The 22,686-nt window shown below is 43.5% G+C and overlaps 2 protein-coding genes across 7 annotated transcripts in view; one reads left to right on the forward strand and one right to left on the reverse strand.

Annotated features, from left to right (window-relative positions):
• Positions 1-4,921, reverse strand: part of RMI1 (RecQ mediated genome instability 1) — a 40,467-nt gene extending 35,546 nt beyond the window's left edge. Inside the window, exon 1 of the mRNA XM_073546017.1 lies at positions 4,803-4,921. The gene's annotated coding sequence lies outside the window, so the exon portion shown is untranslated. The remainder of the gene's footprint in view (positions 1-4,802) is intronic.
• Positions 4,922-5,189: 268 nt separating this feature from the next.
• HNRNPK (heterogeneous nuclear ribonucleoprotein K) lies at positions 5,190-14,712 on the forward strand. 6 transcript variants are annotated; one of them, XM_073546018.1, is made up of 15 exons: positions 5,190-5,345; positions 7,938-8,022; positions 8,167-8,264; positions 8,384-8,440; positions 9,299-9,342; positions 10,164-10,236; positions 10,309-10,422; positions 10,503-10,631; positions 10,714-11,021; positions 11,118-11,175; positions 11,542-11,557; positions 11,659-11,723; positions 11,835-12,004; positions 12,672-12,750; positions 14,100-14,712. In XM_073546018.1, exons 2-14 carry the CDS (start codon positions 7,968-7,970, stop codon positions 12,709-12,711), a joined length of 1,227 nt encoding a protein of 408 aa, XP_073402119.1. In that variant the 5' UTR covers positions 5,190-5,345; positions 7,938-7,967; the 3' UTR covers positions 12,712-12,750; positions 14,100-14,712. The 6 variants fall into 6 exon arrangements, with proteins under 6 accessions (XP_073402119.1, XP_073402123.1, XP_073402122.1 ...); XM_073546022.1 differs by having other exon boundaries at positions 11,139-11,175; XM_073546021.1 differs by having other exon boundaries at positions 10,315-10,422.
• The last annotated feature ends 7,974 nt before the right edge of the window (positions 14,713-22,686 follow it).

Consider the following 22,686-nt stretch of genomic DNA (forward strand, 5'->3'; position numbering starts at 1 on the left):
AATAAAACAACTAATATCCTCCCAGCCATGCAGCATAAACTAGCTCTGAAGAAGTTTGTCAGTCAGGACCCAGATCATATAGGGGATAGGAGTGGCTAGCAGTGCTCAGCTGAGAGCCTAGCTCCCAGCAGCACAGATTAACCCCTGCACTGCCATTTAATAAGAAGTTGAAGTGCTTCTATTCATCGTAGGATCAAGTTTATTATTTTTTACATATCCTGTCGCCTGGTAAAGTTTTATTTTGCCCTGACAGCAACCCCTTTAAATTTCAAATCCCAATCCTTTTGTTTTCAAGCGAGAGACTGCAATCAGAGGCCACATCCGGCCCTCTGCAGTCCGAACGATGGGCCGAAACAGTAGCCCATGAGCAACACCATGCCATCACCTGCTGTCACTGCACTGCACATCCTCAGGATTCAGATAGCAGTGACTATCGAGGAGGAAAGGCTACCAGCTCCTTCTTCCACCAAAGTGTGTGACTGAGCTGACAAACATGATGATGACACTTCATCACATCAGCTGTGCAGTTAGTCCCATATGTGTATGGGATGTTTGCATGTATATAGAAGGCTATGTGGGGAGCTTATACTGTATATAGGTAGCTATGTGGGGGCTCAATGTATATTGGAGGCTATGTGAGTCGGTTCATACTGTATATAAAAAGGCTGTGTGGGGGCTCATACTGTATATAGAGAGGCTGTGTGGGGACTCATACTGTATATAGAGGCTGTGTGGGAGCTCATACTGTATATAGAGAGGCTGTTTGGGGACTCATACTGTATATAGAGGCTGGGTGGGGGGCTCATACTGCATATAGAGAGGCTATGCGGGGGCTCATACTGTATATAGAGAGGCTGTGTGGGGCTCATGCAGTATATATAGGGAGACTGTGTGGGGGCTCATACTGTATATAGAGGCTGTGTGGGGGCTCATACTGTATATAGAGAGGCTGTGTGGGGGCTCATACTGCATATAGAGAGGCTGTGTGAGGGCTCATACTGCATATAGAGGCTGTGTGGGGGCTCATACTGTATATAGAGAAGCTGTGTGGGGGCTCATACTGTATATAGAGGCTGTGTGGGGACTTATACTGTATGTAGAGGCTTTGTGGGGGCTCATACTGCATATAGAGAGGCTGTGTGGGTTCTCATTGTATATAGAGACTGTGTAGTGGCTCAAACTGTATATAGAGGCAGTGAGGGGGTTCATACTGTATATAGAGGCTGTGCGGGGGGTCATACTGTATATAGAGAGGCTGTGCGGGGGCTCATACTGTATAGAGGCTCTGTGGGGGCTCATACTGCATATAGAGAGGCTGTTTGGGGACTCATACTGTATATAGAGGCTGGGTGGGGGGCTCATACTGCATATAGAGAGGCTATGCGGGGGCTCATACTGTATATAGAGAGGCTGTGTGGGGCTCATGCAGTATATATAGGGAGACTGTGTGGGGGCTCATACTGTATATAGAGGCTGTGTGGGGGCTCATACTGTATATAGAGAGGCTGTGTGGGGGCTCATACTGCATATAGAGAGGCTGTGTGAGGGCTCATACTGTATATAGAGAAGCTGTGTGGGGGCTCATACTGTATGTAGAGGCTTTGTGGGGGCTCATACTGCATATAGAGGCTGTGTGGGTTCTCATTGTATATAGAGACTGTGTAGTGGCTCAAACTGTATATAGAGGCAGTGAGGGGGTTCATACTGTATATAGAGGCTGTGCGGGGGGTCATACTGTATATAGAGAGGCTGTGCGGGGGCTCATACTGTATAGAGGCTCTGTGGGGGCTCATACTGCATATAGAGAGGCTGTGTGGGGGCTCATACTGTGTATAGAGGCTGTGCGGGGGCTCATACTGTATAGAGGCTGTGAGGGGGCTCATACTGTATATAGAGAGGCTGTGTGGGTTCTCATATTGTATATAGAGAGACTGTGTAGTGGCTCATACTGTATATAGAGGCTGTGCGGGGGCTCATACTGTATATAGAGAGGCTGTGCGGGGGCTCATACTGTATAGAGGCTGTGAGGGGGATCATACTGTATATAGAGAGGCTGGGTGGGTTCTCATATTGTATATAGACTGTAGTGGCTAATACTGTATATAGAGAGGCTGTGCGGGGGCTCATACTGTATATAGAGAGGCTGTGCGGGGGCTCATACTGTATATAGAGAGGCTGTGAGGGGGCTCATACGGTATAGAGGCTGTGAGGGGGCTCATACTGTATATAGGGCTATGTGAAGTATATTGTACATAGAAAGGCTATGTAGGGGTTCACTGTATATAGGAGGCCACGTATGTAGGGGGTCATATTGTATATAGAGGGCTATGTTGGGGCTCATACTGTATACAAGGGTGTTATGTGGGGCAGCACGGTGGCTCAGTGGATAGCAACATAGCCCTCTATATACAGTATGACCCCCTACATACTTGGCCTCCTATATACAGTGAGCCCAAGGACAACATCTGGAGTTTATATGTTCTCCCCGTGTTTGCGTGGGCTCCTCCCACACTCCAAAATACTGATAGGGAATTTAGATTGTGAGCCCCATCGGGGACAGCGATGATAATGTCTGTAAAGCGCTATGGAATTAATGGTGCTGTATAAAATGAGTAAAATAAATAAATGCGAGGGACAGTATACAAGGGGCTATGTGAGGACTCATTGTATATAGGAGGCTGTGTGGGACCTCATTCTGCTTTGAGGGGGCTATGTCGGAGCTCATACTGTTTATAGGTGGCTATGTGGGAGATCATACTGTACATAGGAGTAAATATTGTATATAGGGGCTCATACTGTATATAGGCCAAATATGTAGGTGCTCATTAGGGTGACCGCAAAAAATCGATGTCGGAATTTTGTCCTTCTGGACCCCACAAAACGATTCCCCTTTCCAGATATTGAGATAGCCAAAATTTGAGCTCGATCAAACGACGTTAACCCGTGCTCGTCGCTCAAAGTTTGAAAAAATCCAAATTGAGGTATTTTAAGATTTAGGTATTTTGCATAGTCTGTTAGACTATAAAGAATGTGACAACAACATTGCAGAAATAGCCCTGACCAAATTTTCGAACCATTTTTGGTATTTGAATGCAGAGTTGGTGGGATTATCGTTTTTTGATCCCACCATTACAGACAATGAAAAGTTGTTAATGGCTAATAAATTGCTCAGTAGCACAGATGAACCATCAGAGCACGCTAGGGTTGTAAATCCAAAAGTTAGAAAAGAAAAATTAAAAGAGGTAGGAAGTAACCGACTTTAACGACCTTCTGACAAAAGATGAAGAACAAAAGCAATATGTCCTGGAAGTTGTAAGCAAATGCCGAGAATTATATTCTGACGTTTCAAAAACTACTTTAACAAAAGCTCTAGAATAGATAACTATGTAAAATTATCAACTCATGTAGGTTAGCGTGCTCTGATGGTTCATCTGTGCTACTGAGCAATTTATTAGCCATTAACAACTTTTCATTGTCTGTAATGGTGGGATCAAAAAACGATAATCCCACCAACTCTGCATTCAAATACCACAAATGGTTCGAAAATTTGGTCAGGGCTATTTCTGCAATGTTGTTGTCACATTCTTTATAGTCTAACAGACTATGCAAAATACCTAAATCTTAAAATACCTCAATTTGGATTTTTTCAAACTTTGAGCGACGAGCGGCACGGGTTAACGTCGTTTGATCGAGCTCAAATTTTGGCTCTCTCAATATCTGGAAAGGGGAATCGTTTTGTGGGGTCCAGACGAACAAGATTCTGACATTTTTTCCCCCCCATATGAGATCCGGTCACCCTAGTGCTCATACTGAAAACAAGGGTGTTAAGTGGGTGCTCATACAGTATACAAGGGGGCTATGTGGGGGCTCATTGTATATAGGAGGCTGTGTGGGACCTCATACTGCTTTGAAGGGGCTATGTCGGAGCTCATACTGAATTTAGGGGTCTCATACTGTTTATAGGGGGCTATGTGGGGGATCATACTGTACATAGGAGTAAATATTGTATATAGGGGCTCATACTGTATATAGGCCAAATATGTAGGGGCTCATACTGAAAACAAGGGTGTTAAGTGGGTGCTCATACAGTATACAAGGGGGCTATGTGGGGGCTCAGTGTATATAGGAGGCTGTATGGTGCCCAATACTGTACATAGAGGCTATGTGGGAGCTAATACTGCATTTAGGGAGCGATGTGGGGGATCATACTGTATATAGGCGGTGACGGGAAGACATACTGTATAGAGAGGCTTTGTAGGGGCCTCATACTGTATATAGTAGGGGGCTGTGCGCAGGACGGTGGCTCAGTGGTTAGCATTACAGCGCTGAGGACCTGGCTTCAAACACCACCAAGGACAACATCTGCAGGAAGTTTTTATGTTCCACTCGTGTTTGTGTGGGTTTCCTCCGGGTTCATACTGATAGGCAATGTAAATTGTGAGCCACAATGTGGACAGAGATGATGTCTGTATGGCGCTGCGGCCTATGTTAGCGCTATATAAATGAGATACATAGGGGGAGGTCGGCATACTTCATTCTGCTGACTGTTCAGTGATACAGGCTGCCCCCCACGTTCTGTATCAGTGCATGTGGGCCTACAGTGAGGCGAGCTGCTCGTCTCTGAGCGCTCACAGTAAATGGCGGCTCCTCGCTGCCGCTCAGTGCGCTGAAGCCTCGGGCACCCTCCTGTGTGCAGTAATGAGGGACTCCGCTGCGCCACCGACCAGACTGGCGGCTGAGGCCCGGTTCTCGGCCGTGTGTGTGACAGGACGACCTCGCCTCATACAGCGCACAGCACTCACCCGCGGCTCCCACGAGGCGCCAGCACAGAGCACACCATCACAGGGCCGCAGGCTGCGCACGACCCGGCGTCATATCGCGAGATGTCTCCCCTCCCCCACCCATTGTCTTGGCAACCGGCTCGTTGGACTGCGCTTTCTAACATATGGAAAGCAGTGCTATTATGCACGTACATTACACGGTGTGACACCCGTTACCGGCCGCGGTGTCCCCCAGCACTCCCCGTCCCGGAGTCCCCCACCCCCCGGTGTGTGCGGTGTACGTGCGCCACATTGCTAGGCGCCGCTTTCATTATCTTCGTCTTGCGCCAGGTTTTCCGTCCAACCAAGCTTGTATCGTACAGTGCCCTGTTGGAAGTGGTAGGCGGGGTTACTATTGATTGGCTTCTTCCTCAGCCAATCCAGTCTGTCCGCTTAGTGAGCGTCCAATCGCAGTCGGAGAGCGGAGCCTCACACTTAGCAGTTCTGTAGGTTGCACCCCGTGTGGTTTCGTCTTGTGCTTCGGCCGCGCTAGTGGAGGGAGCTCGGGAGCGGCGGAGGAGCGAGGTAAAGCGGGCCCGGCCTTGGCGCAGTGTGGACGCTATGGCTGCTCTGGACGGCGCTGTGAGGGCGGAGGAGAGGTTTATTAGGGACTGCGTCACTCTGCTAGCGGGGAGAGCGGGTGCTAGTGTGACGCAGGGCGGCGGGGAGTGAGCCGTGACTGGGCTTGTTATAACATACACAGGCTTCGTGGCGGGGCGTTTTCCGTTTTGTGCTCCAGGCCTGCAGTGCCTCCGTTACCGGGCACGCAGCCCATCCCCCCGGTTCATACTCGGCGGCAGGCTTGTGTTCACAGTGCGGGCGGGGTCGGACTAGGCCGGGGAAGTGTTAGGCGGGCTTTGTGTGGCTCGCAGCCGCCATGCTGCCTACCCGTCTTCTCTCCTCACAAAATGGCTGGTGGCGGAAGCTCGCGGCCGAGGGGCGGGGCCGCTATTCCCGGTGCCCTGAAGACAAAGGCGGGAGCGGCGTGGCGTGCTTTGTCCCCGCGTGTGGGAGCCTCGCCTTTGTGTCGGTGGGTCTCGTCCACGCGTTGTACATTACGTCCCCTCGGAGGCCGCCTTTCTCCTGCAGTGCACTGATCGTCCATAAGCCCTGATTCCACCTCAGATGGCTGAGCTCAGGCCTTATGGCGTCAGGGATGTTATAGGACCTGCGCCATCCAGAGGTGCTGAGCTCCGCTTGCACGGGCCCTTGGATGGAGGCCAATGTGCTGTCACCTTGCGTGCTCTACATATAGAGCCATGTTGCACATTCCCAACCTCGACTCCGTTCATTCTCTATGGGATTGGCTGGAGAAAACAGATTATACCGTGCAGTACCTGTGTATTTCCAGAAGTCCATGAGTTCAGCACTGAATTCCCAGGGTCCAGAGCCACTTTTGGGGTCCTGGTGTTGAGGCAGTTGCTATTTTGTGAAGAATCCATTAACATGCAGTCCTTAGGGCATGTGCACACGGTGCGGATTTGCCTCTGCGGATCCGCTGCAGTTCCGCAAGCAATGTACAGTGATAATGGAGTTTAAAAACCGCAGTGCACATGCTGCTGATTTTTCTGCGGTTTTAAATCCGCAGCATGTCAATTCTTTGTGCAAATTCCGCAGCGGTTTACCACCCGTTCCATTGTACAGGTGTCAAAACACGGGAAAACCGCAGGTCATTTTACCTGCAAATCCGCAGCACAATCCGCACCCAGGTCAGAGAATACTAAATGCGCCAGGTGTAAAAGCTAAAAGTGGCCATAGATGTTTATTTTACTGCTTTACATAGCGCTATTAATTCCACAGCTCTTTACAGACATCAGAACTATTCCCATTGGGCATCACAATCTAGATTCCTATCGGTATGCCTTTGGAGTGTGTGTGTGAGGAAACCTGCATGTTCTCCCTGATGTTGTCCTTGGTGTGATATGAATTCAGCTCTGCAAGGCTGCTTTGCTAACTAGTGATGTGCTCAGATAAGGTGTTATCAGAGCATGCTCGGGTACTGAGTGTCTACAGCGTGCTCGAATACTATGTTCAAGTACTAGCTGCATGTCTCGAACAGCCAAGCACATTCACTCATCATTAGTGCTAACCACTGAGCCACAGTGCTGCTCAGATCGTGTTAATGACCATTTAATGTATATGGTAGTGTCCGGACTGTACTCCCACCCAGGGAAGTGTTGGGGTCTATTGGATGGATTTTAACGTATATTTTACTATATATTGGCATTATTTTTAAAGTTCTTTATACATATCATCAGTGCCCCATCTGGCTTCACAATCTAAATTCCCAACGTGGGAGGAAACCCATGCAATCACAGGGAGAACATGCAAATATTATTGGTGGGATTTGAACTCTGCACCATGGCTCTGAAAAGGATGCAATGCCCTGCCATTATCTGATTCCCAACAGAGATGGAAGGTGTCTTGTAGCAACCCTTTCCCTATTGAGAACACATGCAGATTGGGCTGAACCAAGCCTTGGGAGCTGAAAGGAATAGTTTTCTAAGGTGTATGGGCAAACAATCGCTTGATCTTCATAATTTTGGATCATGTCATCAAATTTTTTTATAAGAAAATTCTTACAGGTTCACAACTGTGTTAACAGTTCTTCTAGGTTCTCAGTCATGTTAGTTCTTCAAGAGTCCTGACCATGTTTGCTGATCTTGTTGTATAGGCGGCTTCCATGTTCTCCACTGTTAGCAGCTCTTGTATAGGTGCCTTCTAGAGTCTCCATCATGTTTGCAGCTCCTGTTATATAGGCAGCGTTGTCTAGGCTTACCACTATGTTAACAATAGTTCTAGAGTCTCCATCATGTTAACAGCTCTTCTAGGTTCCATGCTACTGTATCTTAGTTGCGCTCTGCCCTTCTGATTATTGGTGTGAGGCAGTGATTGGCTGCAGCAGTGAGACTTGCAAATGACTGGTTTACTTCAGGCAGGCTCTCATAGGTCAGTGTGCTAGAGAGGAGTCATCACTTTGTCCCTCCTCCTACCATTCGTGTCTTATAACCTGACCTGCATGGCCTGCATTGGCTTTTCTCGCCTTGATCAGCAGCAGTATGTGTGTCACCAGAACCTCAATGATGATCTTCTCTTTTGACTGTTGTCTCTACACAGATAGCTGCCACCACCTCATTAGTCTATTGAATGAAGATGGAGACAGAGCAGGAAGAGGTTGAATTCACTAACACAGAGACCAACGGTGAGAGGCTTCCTTGCACTGTGTTGCCCCTTTTCATTTTTGAAGTAGTAGCTGCTTGATTATTACCATCTTTGTATGTTATCTACATGTGGTAGATAAAGATGTCAGTTGCCTGCTGATTCTAATCAAACTGCATTTATGTAGGAAAACGTCCAGCAGAAGACATGGAGGAAGAACAGGCTTTCAAGAGATCCCGAAACACAGATATGATGGTTGAATTGCGTATTCTGCTCCAGAGTAAAGTAGGTTTACTTTCCAGCTGATGGACGATGATTTCTTATGCAGATGTACATCCTGCTGTAAGACTTGGGTGCTGACTTTTATAACAGTCACTAATGTCTTGTATTTTCTGTCTCTTCAGAATGCTGGTGCAGTTATTGGAAAAGGAGGAAAAAATATAAAAGCTCTTCGGACAGACGTGAGTATTTTAAAGCGAATCCCCGATCCAGCTTCTGCTTATTAAGGATAATGTTAGGGTATCTACAACATCCAGGCAGTCCATTTTAGGCTTGTGAAGGGGTATTAGAGTTAGAACACTTAGCTATAGAACGGGTAGTTTTCATTATGATTAGTATTAATGTGAAAATTTCTGTAGATTAATAACACATAACGTTTAATGGTTCGTACAATGCCTAAGTGGGTTGACTCGTGATTAGACACTTGCATACTACTGCTGGTGCCTTCATCAAGCTGACCTGGCACCATGTGCCTTATACAATCTGTAATTATTTTTCTTATCACTATTTGCCTTCCAAGTAAAACTTTTAAGTGGAGTACTTTCACTTGTATATTTCCCTTAGTTCCTTTTTGCATTGATCCGAGAGCTGTTTTCAGTCTGCTCAGATCCTTCATATTATGAGGGAATGTGTCTATACCCACGAGCCAGCCTGCTACCGTTGTTTAATGTCAGATTACCGTAGAATTACAGTCAGCGTTTAGAAGTTAATTTCCTAAGTGTTATTTCGATATACCTTAATACCATTACTTTAATTGAAAATTGAGTCCAGTTTGTATTAAATTAAAATGTATTACTTTTCCCCCCCTTTTCCCTCTCCTTGTTTTTTTTGGCCACATATCTCCGTTGCCCATGTACTGGATCGTCTTATCCCTGCGTTGCCCATCATGATGGCCCATCTACCCCTGAACGCCCATGTGAAAACCCTGGTTGGCTATGCCCAAAAATGTGCTCGTTGCCCAACGTGCATTATTCCTGACATCTTCCGATTGAATGCCCATGCCCAATGCCAACATCCACGAACGCCAATGACCAATGCAGTACAATGCCAGTGTTTCAGTCCCAGACAGCAGTGGCCCCGAGCGGTATGTCCCAACAGTTTATGCCTCACTGCCTGATTAGAAAGAGAAATGTGTTATAACCTGCCTTTTAATATGATTAGTTTCCCCTACATAGTGTTATTTTCTGTCTTGTTTTCCCATTGATTATTATTATTTTTATTTTTTTTGTATTTCCTTTCATCTTTTTTCAATGATCTTCTTTACATAAGTTAGTCTTTGGAACCACTAATTTCCATATACAAGAGAGCAAACATCGCTTCAAGAGTTGCATATTTCCACACTGTACAGTTGTTTTCTGAGTGATTTTCTGTCTGTGGCCCGCCTGATTCCTGCAGCATTGCTTGTTTCATTGTCTACTGTTCCTTTCCTAATTAGGCGCTAACTCTTAATCACTTTCACTTCACGTTTCTGTTGCTTATTGTCATTTTAATTTTTTTCTCTTCAAAGCTCATTGATATTTCCAGTTTCTGAAGGTGTTTCATCAGTATCCACCAATTGCATTTTCCAACTCTCCCTGTAGTTTGCCAGTTTCATTCAGATAGTGAGGGTGTCCTGAATTAGTGGTGACGGGGAATGTGATCGTTCACTTGTTTCCAGTTCTGTGCCTCTTTTATGACCGCTTTATCTAAATCCTTCCAGAATCCCTTTCCCTCACCAGCATCTAAACGTTTACTGCCCAGTCACATTCAACTGAAGGAAATTTTTAAAAAAGGAAATAAAAGCACATATGCATGTGTAAATCTTTAAATAGCAGTTATATGTACATCTTAGCATCCTTATCTCACTATAGAAGTGAAAGATTTACTAACATTTTATTTTTTTCCTATGTCGTGTCTGTCATGCAGTATTTTAAGTATCAGTGCAGACATTGAAACAATTGGTGAAATCCTGAAGAAAATCATTCCTACGTTAGAAGAGGTATGTATGACCTTTTAGTTCTATTAATAACTTATTGTAGAAATTTTAGTAAAGTTGTTCCTTACTTTGCAGTACCAGCACTATAAGGGAAGTGACTTTGACTGTGAGTTGAGGCTCCTTATCCACCAGTCCCTGGCAGGAGGCATTATTGGTGTCAAAGGTGCAAAGATCAAGGAACTTAGAGAGGTATATAGCAACTTTTTGTGGTGGCTGTGTGTAGGTGTATTTTTGTCTTTCCTAAACTGACTCCATTTTTACTTTTCCAGAACACACAGACCACAATTAAGCTATTCCAGGAGTGTTGCCCCCATTCTACAGATCGTGTTGTGCTGATTGGAGGAAAACCAGATAGAGTGGTTGAGTGCATCAAAGTCATCCTCGACCTCATATCTGAGGTAAGCATAACTTGTTTATGGGATGTCTTTTTTTTTTTTTTTTTGGTCTTTATCTTCTTAATCTAATATCATACTTTTTCAGTCTCCAATCAAAGGCAGAGCACAACCCTATGATCCCAACTTCTATGATGAAACGTATGATTATGGTGGCTTCACAATGATGTTTGATGACAGACGAGGGCGTCCTATGGGTTTCCCCATGCATGCTAGAGGTGGTTTTGATCGGATGCCTCCAGGAGTGGGTGGCCGTCCAATGCCTCAGTCAAGAAGAGATTATGATGATATGAGCCCAAGGAGGGGGCCTCTCCCACCTCCTCCAGGTCGTGGAGGTAGAGGTGGTAGTAGAGCTCGCAATCTTCCACTTCCACCACCCCCACCACCAAGAGGAGGGTAAGTATCTCACATTGTTGGTAATGATTCTGTACTGCTGTTTTTGTATTGTGATTTCCATGGCTGCCTACTGACTTCTGCTTTGTTTATACTTAGAACTTTTGATTTTAATTCTAGTGATCGTCGAGGGAGACCTGACCATTATGATGGGATGGTAGGTGTCTGGTATATTTTCTCTTAATTTTTGCAAGTTTTGGTGGTAGGGGGTTCAATCTAACCGTCTTGCGTTTATTTTCTTTGTAGGTTTTGTAGAGCTATATATCAATCCGTGTGTGTATGTATATGTGTGTGTGTGTATATATATATATATATATATATATATATATATATATATATATATATATATATATACAATCTTTTAGTAAGATTTTTTTTTTTGTAAGATTTTTCTATTTGCTACACATGGACAAACACAAAATTCTAATTGTACTACTACGTGACAGTAATCAGTCAGGCATGTTTAAGAGATTTACACCTAGTTTGATTTTGTAAATGACTGTTTCTTTTCTTCCCCCCCCAGGGTGGCTCTGGATATGGTAAGTGTCTTTGTTTTTCCATCCTCCCCACAAGCACAATCCTTTATATTGCTCGTATGTTTGTGGGTATTGTCATTAACAATTGTGTATTTTGTTTCAAGGTCGGAGTTCTTATGGAGATATAGGGGGTCCTGTCATAACTACTCAAGTCACTATTCCAAAAGATGTAAGTATTCATTATTTAATTGCAAATCTTTATAATATTGCCAGGCTTGTCACATCTGTTTTATAAGTACTTAATTATTCATATCTTTGCATTTTTATTTTTTTTTTTAAGTTGGCAGGTTCTATCATTGGAAAGGGGGGTCAAAGGATCAAACAAATTCGCCATGAATCGGGTGCATCTATCAAAATTGATGAACCTTTGGAAGGGTCAGATGATCGAATCATCACAATTATAGGCACCCAAGACCAGATACAGAATGCACAATATTTGCTTCAAAACAGGCAAGTAGTTGGCACTTTATCATGCATGGATCTAAGACTAAACTTTTACAAAGTTGTCTGTAAGCTGTGTACTACTATAACTCCTTTTTTCCCTTTTCAGATTTTCTGGCTATTTTCTGTCTTTTTCTTAATAATATATTACTAAAAAAAAATGAGGTGCTTTAAAACTAATTCTGCTTCACGAAATTAACAGCTCAACTCTGTCGTGAAACGACTGCAAACGATTTGTAAAAAAAAAAGAACATTTGTATTAATGTACCTGTAGATATATTAGAAGAAATCAGTGGATGTTGGTTTAGTTCTGTGTGGAAGACTAGTGATTTTGTTGTTTTTAGATAACAACATTGACAACAAATCACGGTCTGCCATATGGCACAGACCATGCCTCTACAGGACAAGTTACAGTCGTTTTGATTGGATCCTATAATGCAGCGTTTCACACCTTTTCTATTTACTAACCACTACTTTTAATTTTTACTTTAATCTGCCTAATGCTGTAGCTTGTTTTGGGTTATTTGCTTCCTAATTATCACTAACCTGCATATTAATCATGCCTTTTATTAACTTGTGTGCTAGCCTTTTTTCTTTTTTGGGTTGATAACGTCTTTTATTTCTGTAAGGTTTATGCGCTTACAGGTTCTAACTCAAGATTTTCTTTTTTTTATAGTGTGAAGCAGTATTCTGAAGATTATGCTTATGGGTTTTGACTTCTAAACATTGAGAGGCACATGCTCAAGGGTTCTAATGTAAGGTTCTCTTTTTTTATAGTGTGAAGCAGTATTCTGGCAAGTTTTTCTAAGACTAGTGAAGAATGAAGGAATCCTGCATCTTTTTTTTTTCTTTATCTTCGCTTCTGATTAAAAAAAAAATAATAAAAACCTTCCTCTGCTTCATAGGTGTAATACATTTTAAGGTGTAGAAAATAACTGGTGGTTGATATTTATTGATCTAGCACCTTACCATGAAAGATGTGCTATATAGCAGTGCAGTTTGGGATCAGGTGCAGAATGAGTGGTGGCTTACTTTTTAAAAGCACTTTTCATTGTTAAAACTTTTGGGTGGTGTACATGATAGAGATATATATTAGTCAAGGAAGGGCAATGGTTACGACTATCTACCATGAGCAGTGGAAATTACTTTATTGTGGGGTTTGTTATAACTTCACTATTTATAGATGTTATACTGATTTCCCTTGATTGTGACTTTCCCCACTTATTTTTTTTATCTTAATAAAGTTTAGTGGGTTTTTTTTTTAAGTTGAATAAAGCACAAATGCCATTTTTGGTTTCTTTTTTTTCCAGGACCCAAACAGACCACATTAATGATGAAGAGGAAAGTGTACAGTGAGCAGTGATAAAATTTAGTTCTTTGCACTTGATCTTGTTTTACAATTATTTCTATTATCGCAATAAAAAAATAACTTTTAAGGAAACGACGTTCCATGTTGTGTTTTTATTAAATGTTTTCAAATCTAAATGGGTATTTCGGTCAGTATTTGATTGGAAAATTGGTCATAAAGCAGACTTTATGTATTCATTAACATTTTTCTCCATCTTGTAGTACATTTTTATATTTAGTATCTATTATGGTTTACGCAAAGTTTTTTTTGTTTTTTTGGGTTTTTTTTTCCGTTTGCCTCAAACAATTTCCCCGACTATTACGTCTATAGTTTACAATCCTAAATGCCTACAATTTTATCTCCCCATTTGGATTTGAAAAAAAACAGCTTGTTTCTCAAGTGCAAGTAGCTCTTTTTTTGCCACTGCCCCTGGTACAGCTTTCAGCTTTAGACAGTATGCATGATACAAGCTATTACTAAAGGATTAGTAGAAGACAGCTAGTTTAGTTTACAGAACTAGGAGTTTATGCTTTATTCTCCAGAGTTTGCAGTAGTGGTTAATCTGACATGGTTTTTCTGGCAATCTGCATGAGAACAGCAGTGTGATAATGTTACACTTCGAAGAGTTTGCCCGATTATTGGTAACTGCACAGTAGAGTTTGTGTCTAAGTTCTTTCATGTCCTGCTTGGGTTCAGCCAGCTGCTATGTTTTTACTGTTTTATATATGAGGAACAAAATATGAATTTCTTTTTCAGGCATAAGTGGATTCCAAAATATTTTGTTTAGGACAGCTCCAATGAAAAAACAAAACCTGGAATGCTTTCTTCCCCCATTGTTTCGTTGCTTTTGGATTACAAACCAAGATCTGGATCGCCGGATGCATTTCTTAGTAGCCAGCGGCACACAGCGAAGAATACCCCACTTCCAAGGGAGTTGTACAGGAATTAGTAAAGATGAATGAATATGTCTGCTTTCTGTTAAGATATTTTATTTCCCCTTTATTTTCCAAATTCAGTTATTACATGGAGAATAAAACTCCTCTTAAGCATGTCTGTGCAAATCCTATTGGGATAATTGTTAATATTTGAAAAACTGATACGTTTTGGGTTTTTCAATTTTATTTTATTCATTTACATTCTAATTGTCCTAATTTCAAGGCCGTTTTTGTTTTATCTGCATTGTCTGTTTAGAATTGGGGGATTGTGTTCACTGTAACAATGTGCCGATTGTACACATTGCTGTTTTTATCACTTTTACATTGGTATGTTGTAACTGAAGTTAGTCTCTTGTGTTTGTGTATTGAGATGACCAGCTGTGCGCTCAGTTTTTATCAATTAAAGTTTAAAGGATTTTTTTTTTCATTCTTTAGATGTAGCCAATTGAGTAGTAACTTTTATTTAAACAAAACATATTTGAAATGGCCATTGTCTTTTGCAATCTGTCAGAGTTGGAGATGTCATGCTAGCCAATTATAGATGTACGCTTTACTTTGGAGAAGTTAAACCTGGGTGCTTATTTCATCACTTGCTAGCGTCACATTTATTTGGTATGCAAATAAAAGATTTTGCATTTGTGCCAATGTTTCATGGCAACTGGAAAAATGATTCAGCAAATGGCTAAATAACGCATCAAACTGTAAGGCATTACCTGCATATTTTTGGATGTTTGATCACAGTAGATTCTGTCATTTGCAGAATTCTTCCTCCCTCCTACTAGCCTTATTCTAAATTTAACAATTTTCTATTAAAGGGAACCTGTTACTAAGTAAATTAAGTCCAATCTGCAAGCACCGTATTATAGAGCAGGGGGAGCTGAGTACATTGACTTTGTTCTGTGAGAACATTCTGTATAATATAACATAGATTTTAATCATTTACACTTGCTCTTTTGGGGATTTTCAGACTACCCACTGAGCGGATCAGTGACTGACTGCTTTCTTTGTAGACGTATGTATACAAAAATAGCTGTCGGTCACTAATCAGCCTGCCTGCTGAATGATTAAAACCCAGATTACATGGTTTCCTCTTAAAATTCCATATGTATCAGCACCTGCTGCTCTAGAACATTGTGCCTGCAGATTGGACTGGTTGACAGGTTACATAAGTTGAAAAAAGACCTAGAGTCCAGTTAACCTTGAGTTTCTTTTAAATATGTTGTGCATAATTGGGTAAGAAGTAGAAATGGTGTGAAGTTATTGGCAAGACCTGGTCTTGGTGACCATGTCCTGAGTACCACCTCGTCGGGTCTTATTTTTGTTTAGCCATCTTGGCATGAACGTCTCGTGTCACACTGCAAAGGTGATGCTGTAAGGCTGGCTAATCAAAAGAGGGGCTGGAAATGCTGTACACTGCTGTTTGTGGTCACAGATTACCTGGCTGCTGGACTGTTGCACAAAGTGAATTGCCCCATCCCAGGCAAGAAATAGTTGTTCTTTAAAGCATTTTTGGCAAGTTTTCAGCACATCTTCAATCAAAGGCACACTTGCAGGATTAATTTTTAAATACAATGGCATCCATACACATTAATGTCAGTGCAAGTTGCCAATTTGAGTGATCGGCTGATCTAATGTGTATGGAGACTTCCTATTTCTTTCCCAACAGATGGACATAAAATAAACATCCTAAGGCTAATGTCACACTAGCGTTTGGAGGCGCAGCGGATGCTCGCCGTGAAGCTCTGCCCCCTGCCACGCCTCCTCCAGTAAGCTCCACCTATGGGCTGCATGCAACCTGTGTACCCTTTTCTTTAGCATTGGGTATGCAGGCCATGTGCAGGTATGCTTTTGCCCGCGCATGCATCCTTTTGACTTTGCGCTGGCCGCACTAACATGCAACACAATGAGTTTACCGCAGGTCGGCGCGCAGTCAAAAGGGCGCATGCGGCGGCAAAAGCATGCCTGCGTACCCAATGCTAAAGATAGGCTATGCAGGTCGCATGCAGCGTCATGCGCCCATAGGTGGAGCTGTGACCGGAGGAGACGCGGCGTCTGCTGCGCCTCCAAACGCTAGTGTGAAACTAGCCTCACACTCTTGAAATGACAAGTAGTTTTTTGTTGTGCTAAAAAAAAAAAATTGTATATCGTGGTAAAGCAAACTGAAACTTTTACCACCTGTATTCTTGAGTCACATTTTACTTCCCAACTGCTTACAGTTATCAAAAATCCTGATAGGAGCAATCATGGTTTAGGTCAGTGTTGTCTTCACAAGAATGACTTTGGCACTGTTACCAAGTGTGGCTGTTACAACTGAATAGGCTCTGATTTCAGTCGCACAAAACAAAGTCAAATTTAAAGCACTAAATAAGAATTGGAGAATGTTTAACATGTCATTATGCTGAACCTGATGTTCAGTATTAAGCATCACTTTGGATGCAGCACAAGTATGCAGAGTTTAAGGGTATGTGCACACTGTCGGTAAAGGCAAGAATGGTATGTGTAGATCCCTAGAAGTGAAAACTTTCCAATGGTGATACAGTTGACAATTGTGGGTTTTAACTGTATAGTGAATGTAAAACCATTAACCCAGTTACAGTACCTCTTTTGCTAAATAGCTTGGATGCAGATGGAAAGAAGACCAAAGCCTACAAAAAAAGATGTATTACATTTGCTTTACCATACAGTTAATAATATAACTGCGGTATCACAGGAATTAGTCTTGACAAAACAATGTGTAGTGGCTTTGCATATTTTGGGGGACAAAAAGTAGTCTCTTGTATGTTTTGGTTTTCCTTGTGTAACATTTATTTCACTGCTGTAGCACTGCATTGTTGAGATATTGCCTATTAATTCAAACCACAATCTTAGTAAACATTAGGAACATATTGCAATATATGAATTGCTCTCAGAAATATTGTTTGGTCCCTCAAGAACGATCACCCATCCACAGGATAAAAAAAATAAATCAATGATCAGCAGTCTCAATTCTTCTACCCCCTTCCCCCATGAATATAATCCCTTGTAAGAGTACACATTTACAGATCAGGTGATGTCTCAAGCACACCACATGCAACTCTACTAAAAGCTTTCTTAGTTGCATCAGCTGAGCTTGTGCTAAAACATCAAATATAAAAACTGGGTGTTTACGGACTGATGTTTGAGTACATTTTAGAAATATGGCTTAGGCAAGACACTGGTCTAGATCTGTGTTTCTCAAGTTTAATCTTCAAGGCCTCAGACAGCAGATCAGAATTTCCTCATTGCAAAGGTGATGGAATTATTAGCAAGGCATCAGAAATGGTCATAGATTATCTCTGAAGGATATCCTCCAATCATGATCCGCTTGGAGGGGCCTTGAACTCTGGTGTTGAGAAACACTGGTCTAAATCTTTTTCATGAATAAACGCAAAGGAAGCAAAAAGGCAGGAAATACATTGAATGCTTCTAGTGTATAAATACAGTTAGTTAAATACAGTTAGAAGCATAATTCAAAGGAACACTGGCTACACTATGGTGTGGTGTTAGTCATCGTTGTTCATACTACATGGTCTTCTCCCCTCTGTATCAGTCTTTCATCGTTAGTTTGCTTACTGTAAGTTTGCACACTTTACCACTGTGCTATGCTCTTATTTGAAGGATATCAGTCTTCTATTTGCTTTTGTGACTTTAAAGGGAACCTGTCACCCCCCCCCCCCCCCCCCCAGGCGTTTTTACGTAAAAGAGGCACCTTGTGCAGCACTAATGCTGCATTCTGTCAAGGTGGCTCTTTTATTTAGCGTCCCTTCCACCACTGAAATAATTGTTTTTAAAATTGGTCAGACATACCTGATATTTCACAGGGGGGGGCAGGTCTTTCCCCCCTGGACACAGATGCCTCACATACGTCAGTCATGTCCAGCTTTTGAATTTGGCGCCGCCTCCTCATAGTTCATTTCTTTTTCTCGCACCTGTGCTGTAATATTTCAGTGGTGCAGCAGGACCTGTGATGTCAGCACCATGTGACCAGTAGGGGCGGAGCTCACCAGAGCAATGGTGCAGCAGGACCTGTGATGACATCAGCACCATGTGACCAGTAGGGGCGGAGCTCAGCAGAACAGTGGTGCAGTAGGACCTGTGATGACGTCAGCACCATGTGACCTGTAGGGGCGGAGTTGAGCAGGGCATCGGTGCAGCAAGACCTGTGGTGACGTCAGAATACGCTGCTGAGGAGGCGGCGCCAAATTTAAAAGCATGACATGACTGACGTATGTGAGGCGTTTGTGTCCAGGGGGGAAAGACCTGCCCCCCTGTCAAATATCAGGTATGTCTGACCAATTTTAAAAACAATTATTTCAGTGGTGGAAGGGACGCTAAATAAAAGCCACCTTGGCAGAATGCAGCATTAGTGCTGCACAAGGTGGCTCTTTTACGTAAAAACGCCTGGGGGGGGGGTGACAGGTTCCCTTTAAAGTCACAAAAGCAAATAGAAGACTGATATCCTTCAAATAAGAGCATAGCACAGTGGTAAAGTGTGCAAACTAAGGGTACCGTTACACCTAGCGACTCACCAGCGATCCCGACCAGCGATATGACGCGGTCAGAATCGCTGGGTGGTCGCTAGTGAGCTGCCACTCAGGCAGATCTCACCAGCGACATCGCTGGGGACGGGGATCGCTACTTACCTGTCAGACGTGGCGATCCTGCGTCCTCCCGCCCGGCTCCACGCGTCGCTCGTCGTCACAGCAGGAAGCTGACGACGAGAAATGGTCCAGCAGCTTCTCGCGCGATCAGCGATAATCAGCGGGGGAGCCGGTCGGAGGTAAGTATCACATGCAGCGATATCGCTGCAACGTCACAAAATCGGTGACTTTACAGCGATATTGCTAGCGATATCGCAGTGTGTAACGGGGGCTTTACAGAGAGCTTGGAGTTCAAACGCCTGGGGGGGGGTGACAGGTTCCCTTTAAATGTAAACGTGGCTGAAACTCATTGCTCTGTGGAATGACTGATACTTGACTTCTCAAACATCAAAATCCAAAGGTATTTCAGATACCCTCAATAAAGTGCTTAAATGGATCATCTCGTAAACAAAGAAAAAGGATCGCCGACAGCTGCTATTGCGCATGTGCAGGCATTGCCATCTTGGAGTACTTTTTTTTCCTCTCCAGCAAGATGGCGCTGGCACCTGCGCAAAAGCAGATATTGGATCTCTGTACAAACCGATGCAGGCGCCATTTTCAAAATGACTTTTTTTTTTCCTCTCAAGTAACTGCAAAGGGGATTGAGTGCACAATAACCATGCGATTATGCTGCAGTGCAGGTGCCACGGCCAGCACCTGTCTGAAGAAGTGTTTTTTTTATTTTTTTAAATTCAGTATGTGATGATATCCATTATGCAAACTAGGGGGCAGATCAGTGACCTGTCAGCAGTCTGCATTGAGAATAGCTAATCAGAGCACCACATACATGAACCCCGCCTTAGGACACGAGCATGTCATTAGCACAAAACTGAAAATAAAGATTAAGAAATGGCCACAAGACAGATTTCATCAACCAAGGTATCATTTTATTCAGTATAACAGCACCGACCTGGCACTGTGTGTAGGTTGCTAGGCATAATCCTGCTGAGAGGTTCCCTTTAACCACTCAGCCATTATCTCAAATGGCAGTGAAAGGATCCTTTTCCTTCGCTTATGAGATGAACCATTCAACTACTGTATTGAGGGTATCTGGAAAACATTTTGATGTTTGAGAGAAGTCCAAGTATCAGGTATCAGAGTCATTCATCTGAGGCTACTTTCACACATCCGTCTTTTTGAACCCGGCACGATGCGGCGAAAAGTGTGAAAAACGGATCCGGAATTGGATCTGGTTTTGTCACACAGCATGTAATGATCGCTGCATTGTGCCGGATGGACATGCGGCGCCACCGTTTTTTGCCGGATACGGCAAACATGCGCTGTCCGGCGTCTGCAAAAAACATTCCTTAACTTACAAGTATAATGTGAACAAGGGTTACCTATAGCCGACTAACTGGAAAAAAAACCCTATAAGGCTGGTTTCACATTAGCGCTTTTTAAGCGCACGGCCGGGGGTAGCTCCGCCCCCGAGCCGGCGTGCCCGCCCCTTGCTTGTAGCGCCGCCTCCTAGCGCACAGCGGCGCCTGCGATCGGCGCACCCTATCTTTAGCATAGGGTGCGCAGGCCGTGCGCTAGTTGCGCTTTGACCTGCGCTGCGCACTTGACGGTGCGCCGTGCACGCCAAAATCAAACTTCGGATTTTGGCGCGCACGGCGCACCGTCAAAAGTGCGCAGCGCAGGTCAAAGCGCAACTAGCGCACGATCTGCGCACCCTATGCTAAAGATAGGGTGCGCCTATCGCAGGCGCAGCTGTGCGCTAGGAGGCGGCGCTACAAGCAAGGGGCGGGCACGCCGGGCAGAGAGCCGGCTCGGGGGCGGAGCTACCCACGGCCGTGCGTGCGCTTAAAAAGCGCTAATGTGAAACCAGCCTTAAAATATAACTTTTATTAAGTACAAAAATAACAATATAAAATTGCACAGATGTCCCCTATTATAAAGCCTAGTAAAAAACGGGCTATTGTATTGCTGGAAAGAGATAGGGTATGACAGTTAAACCAAATCTAACCAGCTAAATCTGCCAATCCAATCATGTGGTCAGAAAAACCTGAATAATAGCAGTTAAAAACTGCACAATACTATTATAGCCCAAAAAACGGAAAAAAAAGGAAATGGACATAAAGAAGATGTATAAAAATTGATAATACGTGCTACCATCTGATAACAATTTCACTCAGCCAATGTGAAGAAAAGAGTGACCTGGCCCTATACAGAATGACTATCTGAACACCTACCTAGGTGCGGAGGTTGGCACCCTAAGAAATACGAGAATGGCGCCCCCGCTCGTGCGATGGCTATCCCTAATCACTTATCCTATAAGACGACAGATTAGAAATAAGAGGGACAATTTATATACAGTGGGGAAAAAAAGTATTTAGTCAGTCAGCAATAGTGCAAGTTCCACCACTTAAAAAGATGAGAGGCGTCTGTAATTTACATCATAGGTAGACCTCAACTATGGGAGACAAACTGAGAAAAAAAAATCCAGAAAATCACATTGTCTGGTTTTTTTCATTTTATTTGCATATTATGGTGGAAAATAAGTATTTGGTCAGAAACAAAATTTCATCTTAATACTTTGTAATATATCCTTTGTTGGCAATGACAGAGGTCAAACGTTTTCTGTAAGTCTTCACAAGGTTGCCACACACTGTTGTTGGTATGTTGGCCCATTCCTCCATGCAGATCTCCTCTAGAGCAGTGATGTTTTTGGCTTTTCGCTTGGCAACACGGACTTTCAACTCCCTCCAAAGGTTTTCTATAGGGTTGAGATCTGGAGACTGGCTAGGCCACTCCAGGACCTTGAAATGCTTCTTACGAAGCCACTCCTTCGTTGCCCTGGCGGTGTGCTTTGGATCATTGTCATGTTGAAAGACCCAGCCACGTTTCATCTTCAATGCCCTTGCTGATGGAAGGAGGTTTGCACTCAAAATCTCACGATACATGGCCCCATTCATTCTTTCATGTACCCGGATCAGTCGTCCTGGCCCCTTTGCAGAGAAACAGCCCCAAAGCATGATGTTTCCACCACCATGCTTTACAGTAGGTATGGTGTTTGATGGATGCAACTCAGTATTCTTTTTCCTCCAAACACGACAAGTTGTGTTTCTACCAAACAGTTCCAGTTTGGTTTCATCAGACCATAGGACATTCTCCCAAAACTCCTCTGGATCATCCAAATGCTCTCTAGCAAACTTCAGACGGGCCCGGACATGTACAGGCTTAAGCAGTGGGACACGTCTGGCACTGCAGGATCTGAGTCCATGGTGGCGTAGTGTGTAACTTATGCTAGGCCTTGTTACATTGGTCCCAGCTCTGCAGTTCATTCACTAGGTCCCCCCGCGTGGTTTTGGGATTTTGCTCACCGTTCTTGTGATCATTCTGACCCCACGGGGTGGGATTTTGCGTGGAGCACCAGATCGAGGGAGATTATCAGTGGTCTTGTATGTCTTCCATTTTCTAATTATTGCTCCCACAGTTGATTTCTTCACTCCAAGCTGGTTGGCTATTGCAGATTCAGTCTTCCCAGCCTGGTGCAGGGCTACAATTTTGTTTCTGGTGTCCTTTGACAGCTCTTTGGTCTTCACCATAGTGGAGTTTGGAGTAAGACTGTTTGAGGGTGTGCACAGGTGTCTTTTTATACTGATAACAAGTTTAAACAGATGCCATTACTACAGGTAATGAGTGGAAGAAAGAGGAGACTCTTAAAGAAGAAGTTACAGGTCTGTGAGAGCCAGAAATCTTGATTGCTTGTTTCTGACCAAATACTTATTTTCCACCATAATATGCAAA

The sequence above is a fragment of the Dendrobates tinctorius genome, unplaced genomic scaffold (assembly GCF_039654945.1).
Source record: "Dendrobates tinctorius isolate UK_male_01 unplaced genomic scaffold, ASM3965494v1 ptg000144l, whole genome shotgun sequence".
In the NCBI taxonomy this organism is placed as follows: Eukaryota; Metazoa; Chordata; class Amphibia; order Anura; family Dendrobatidae; genus Dendrobates; species Dendrobates tinctorius.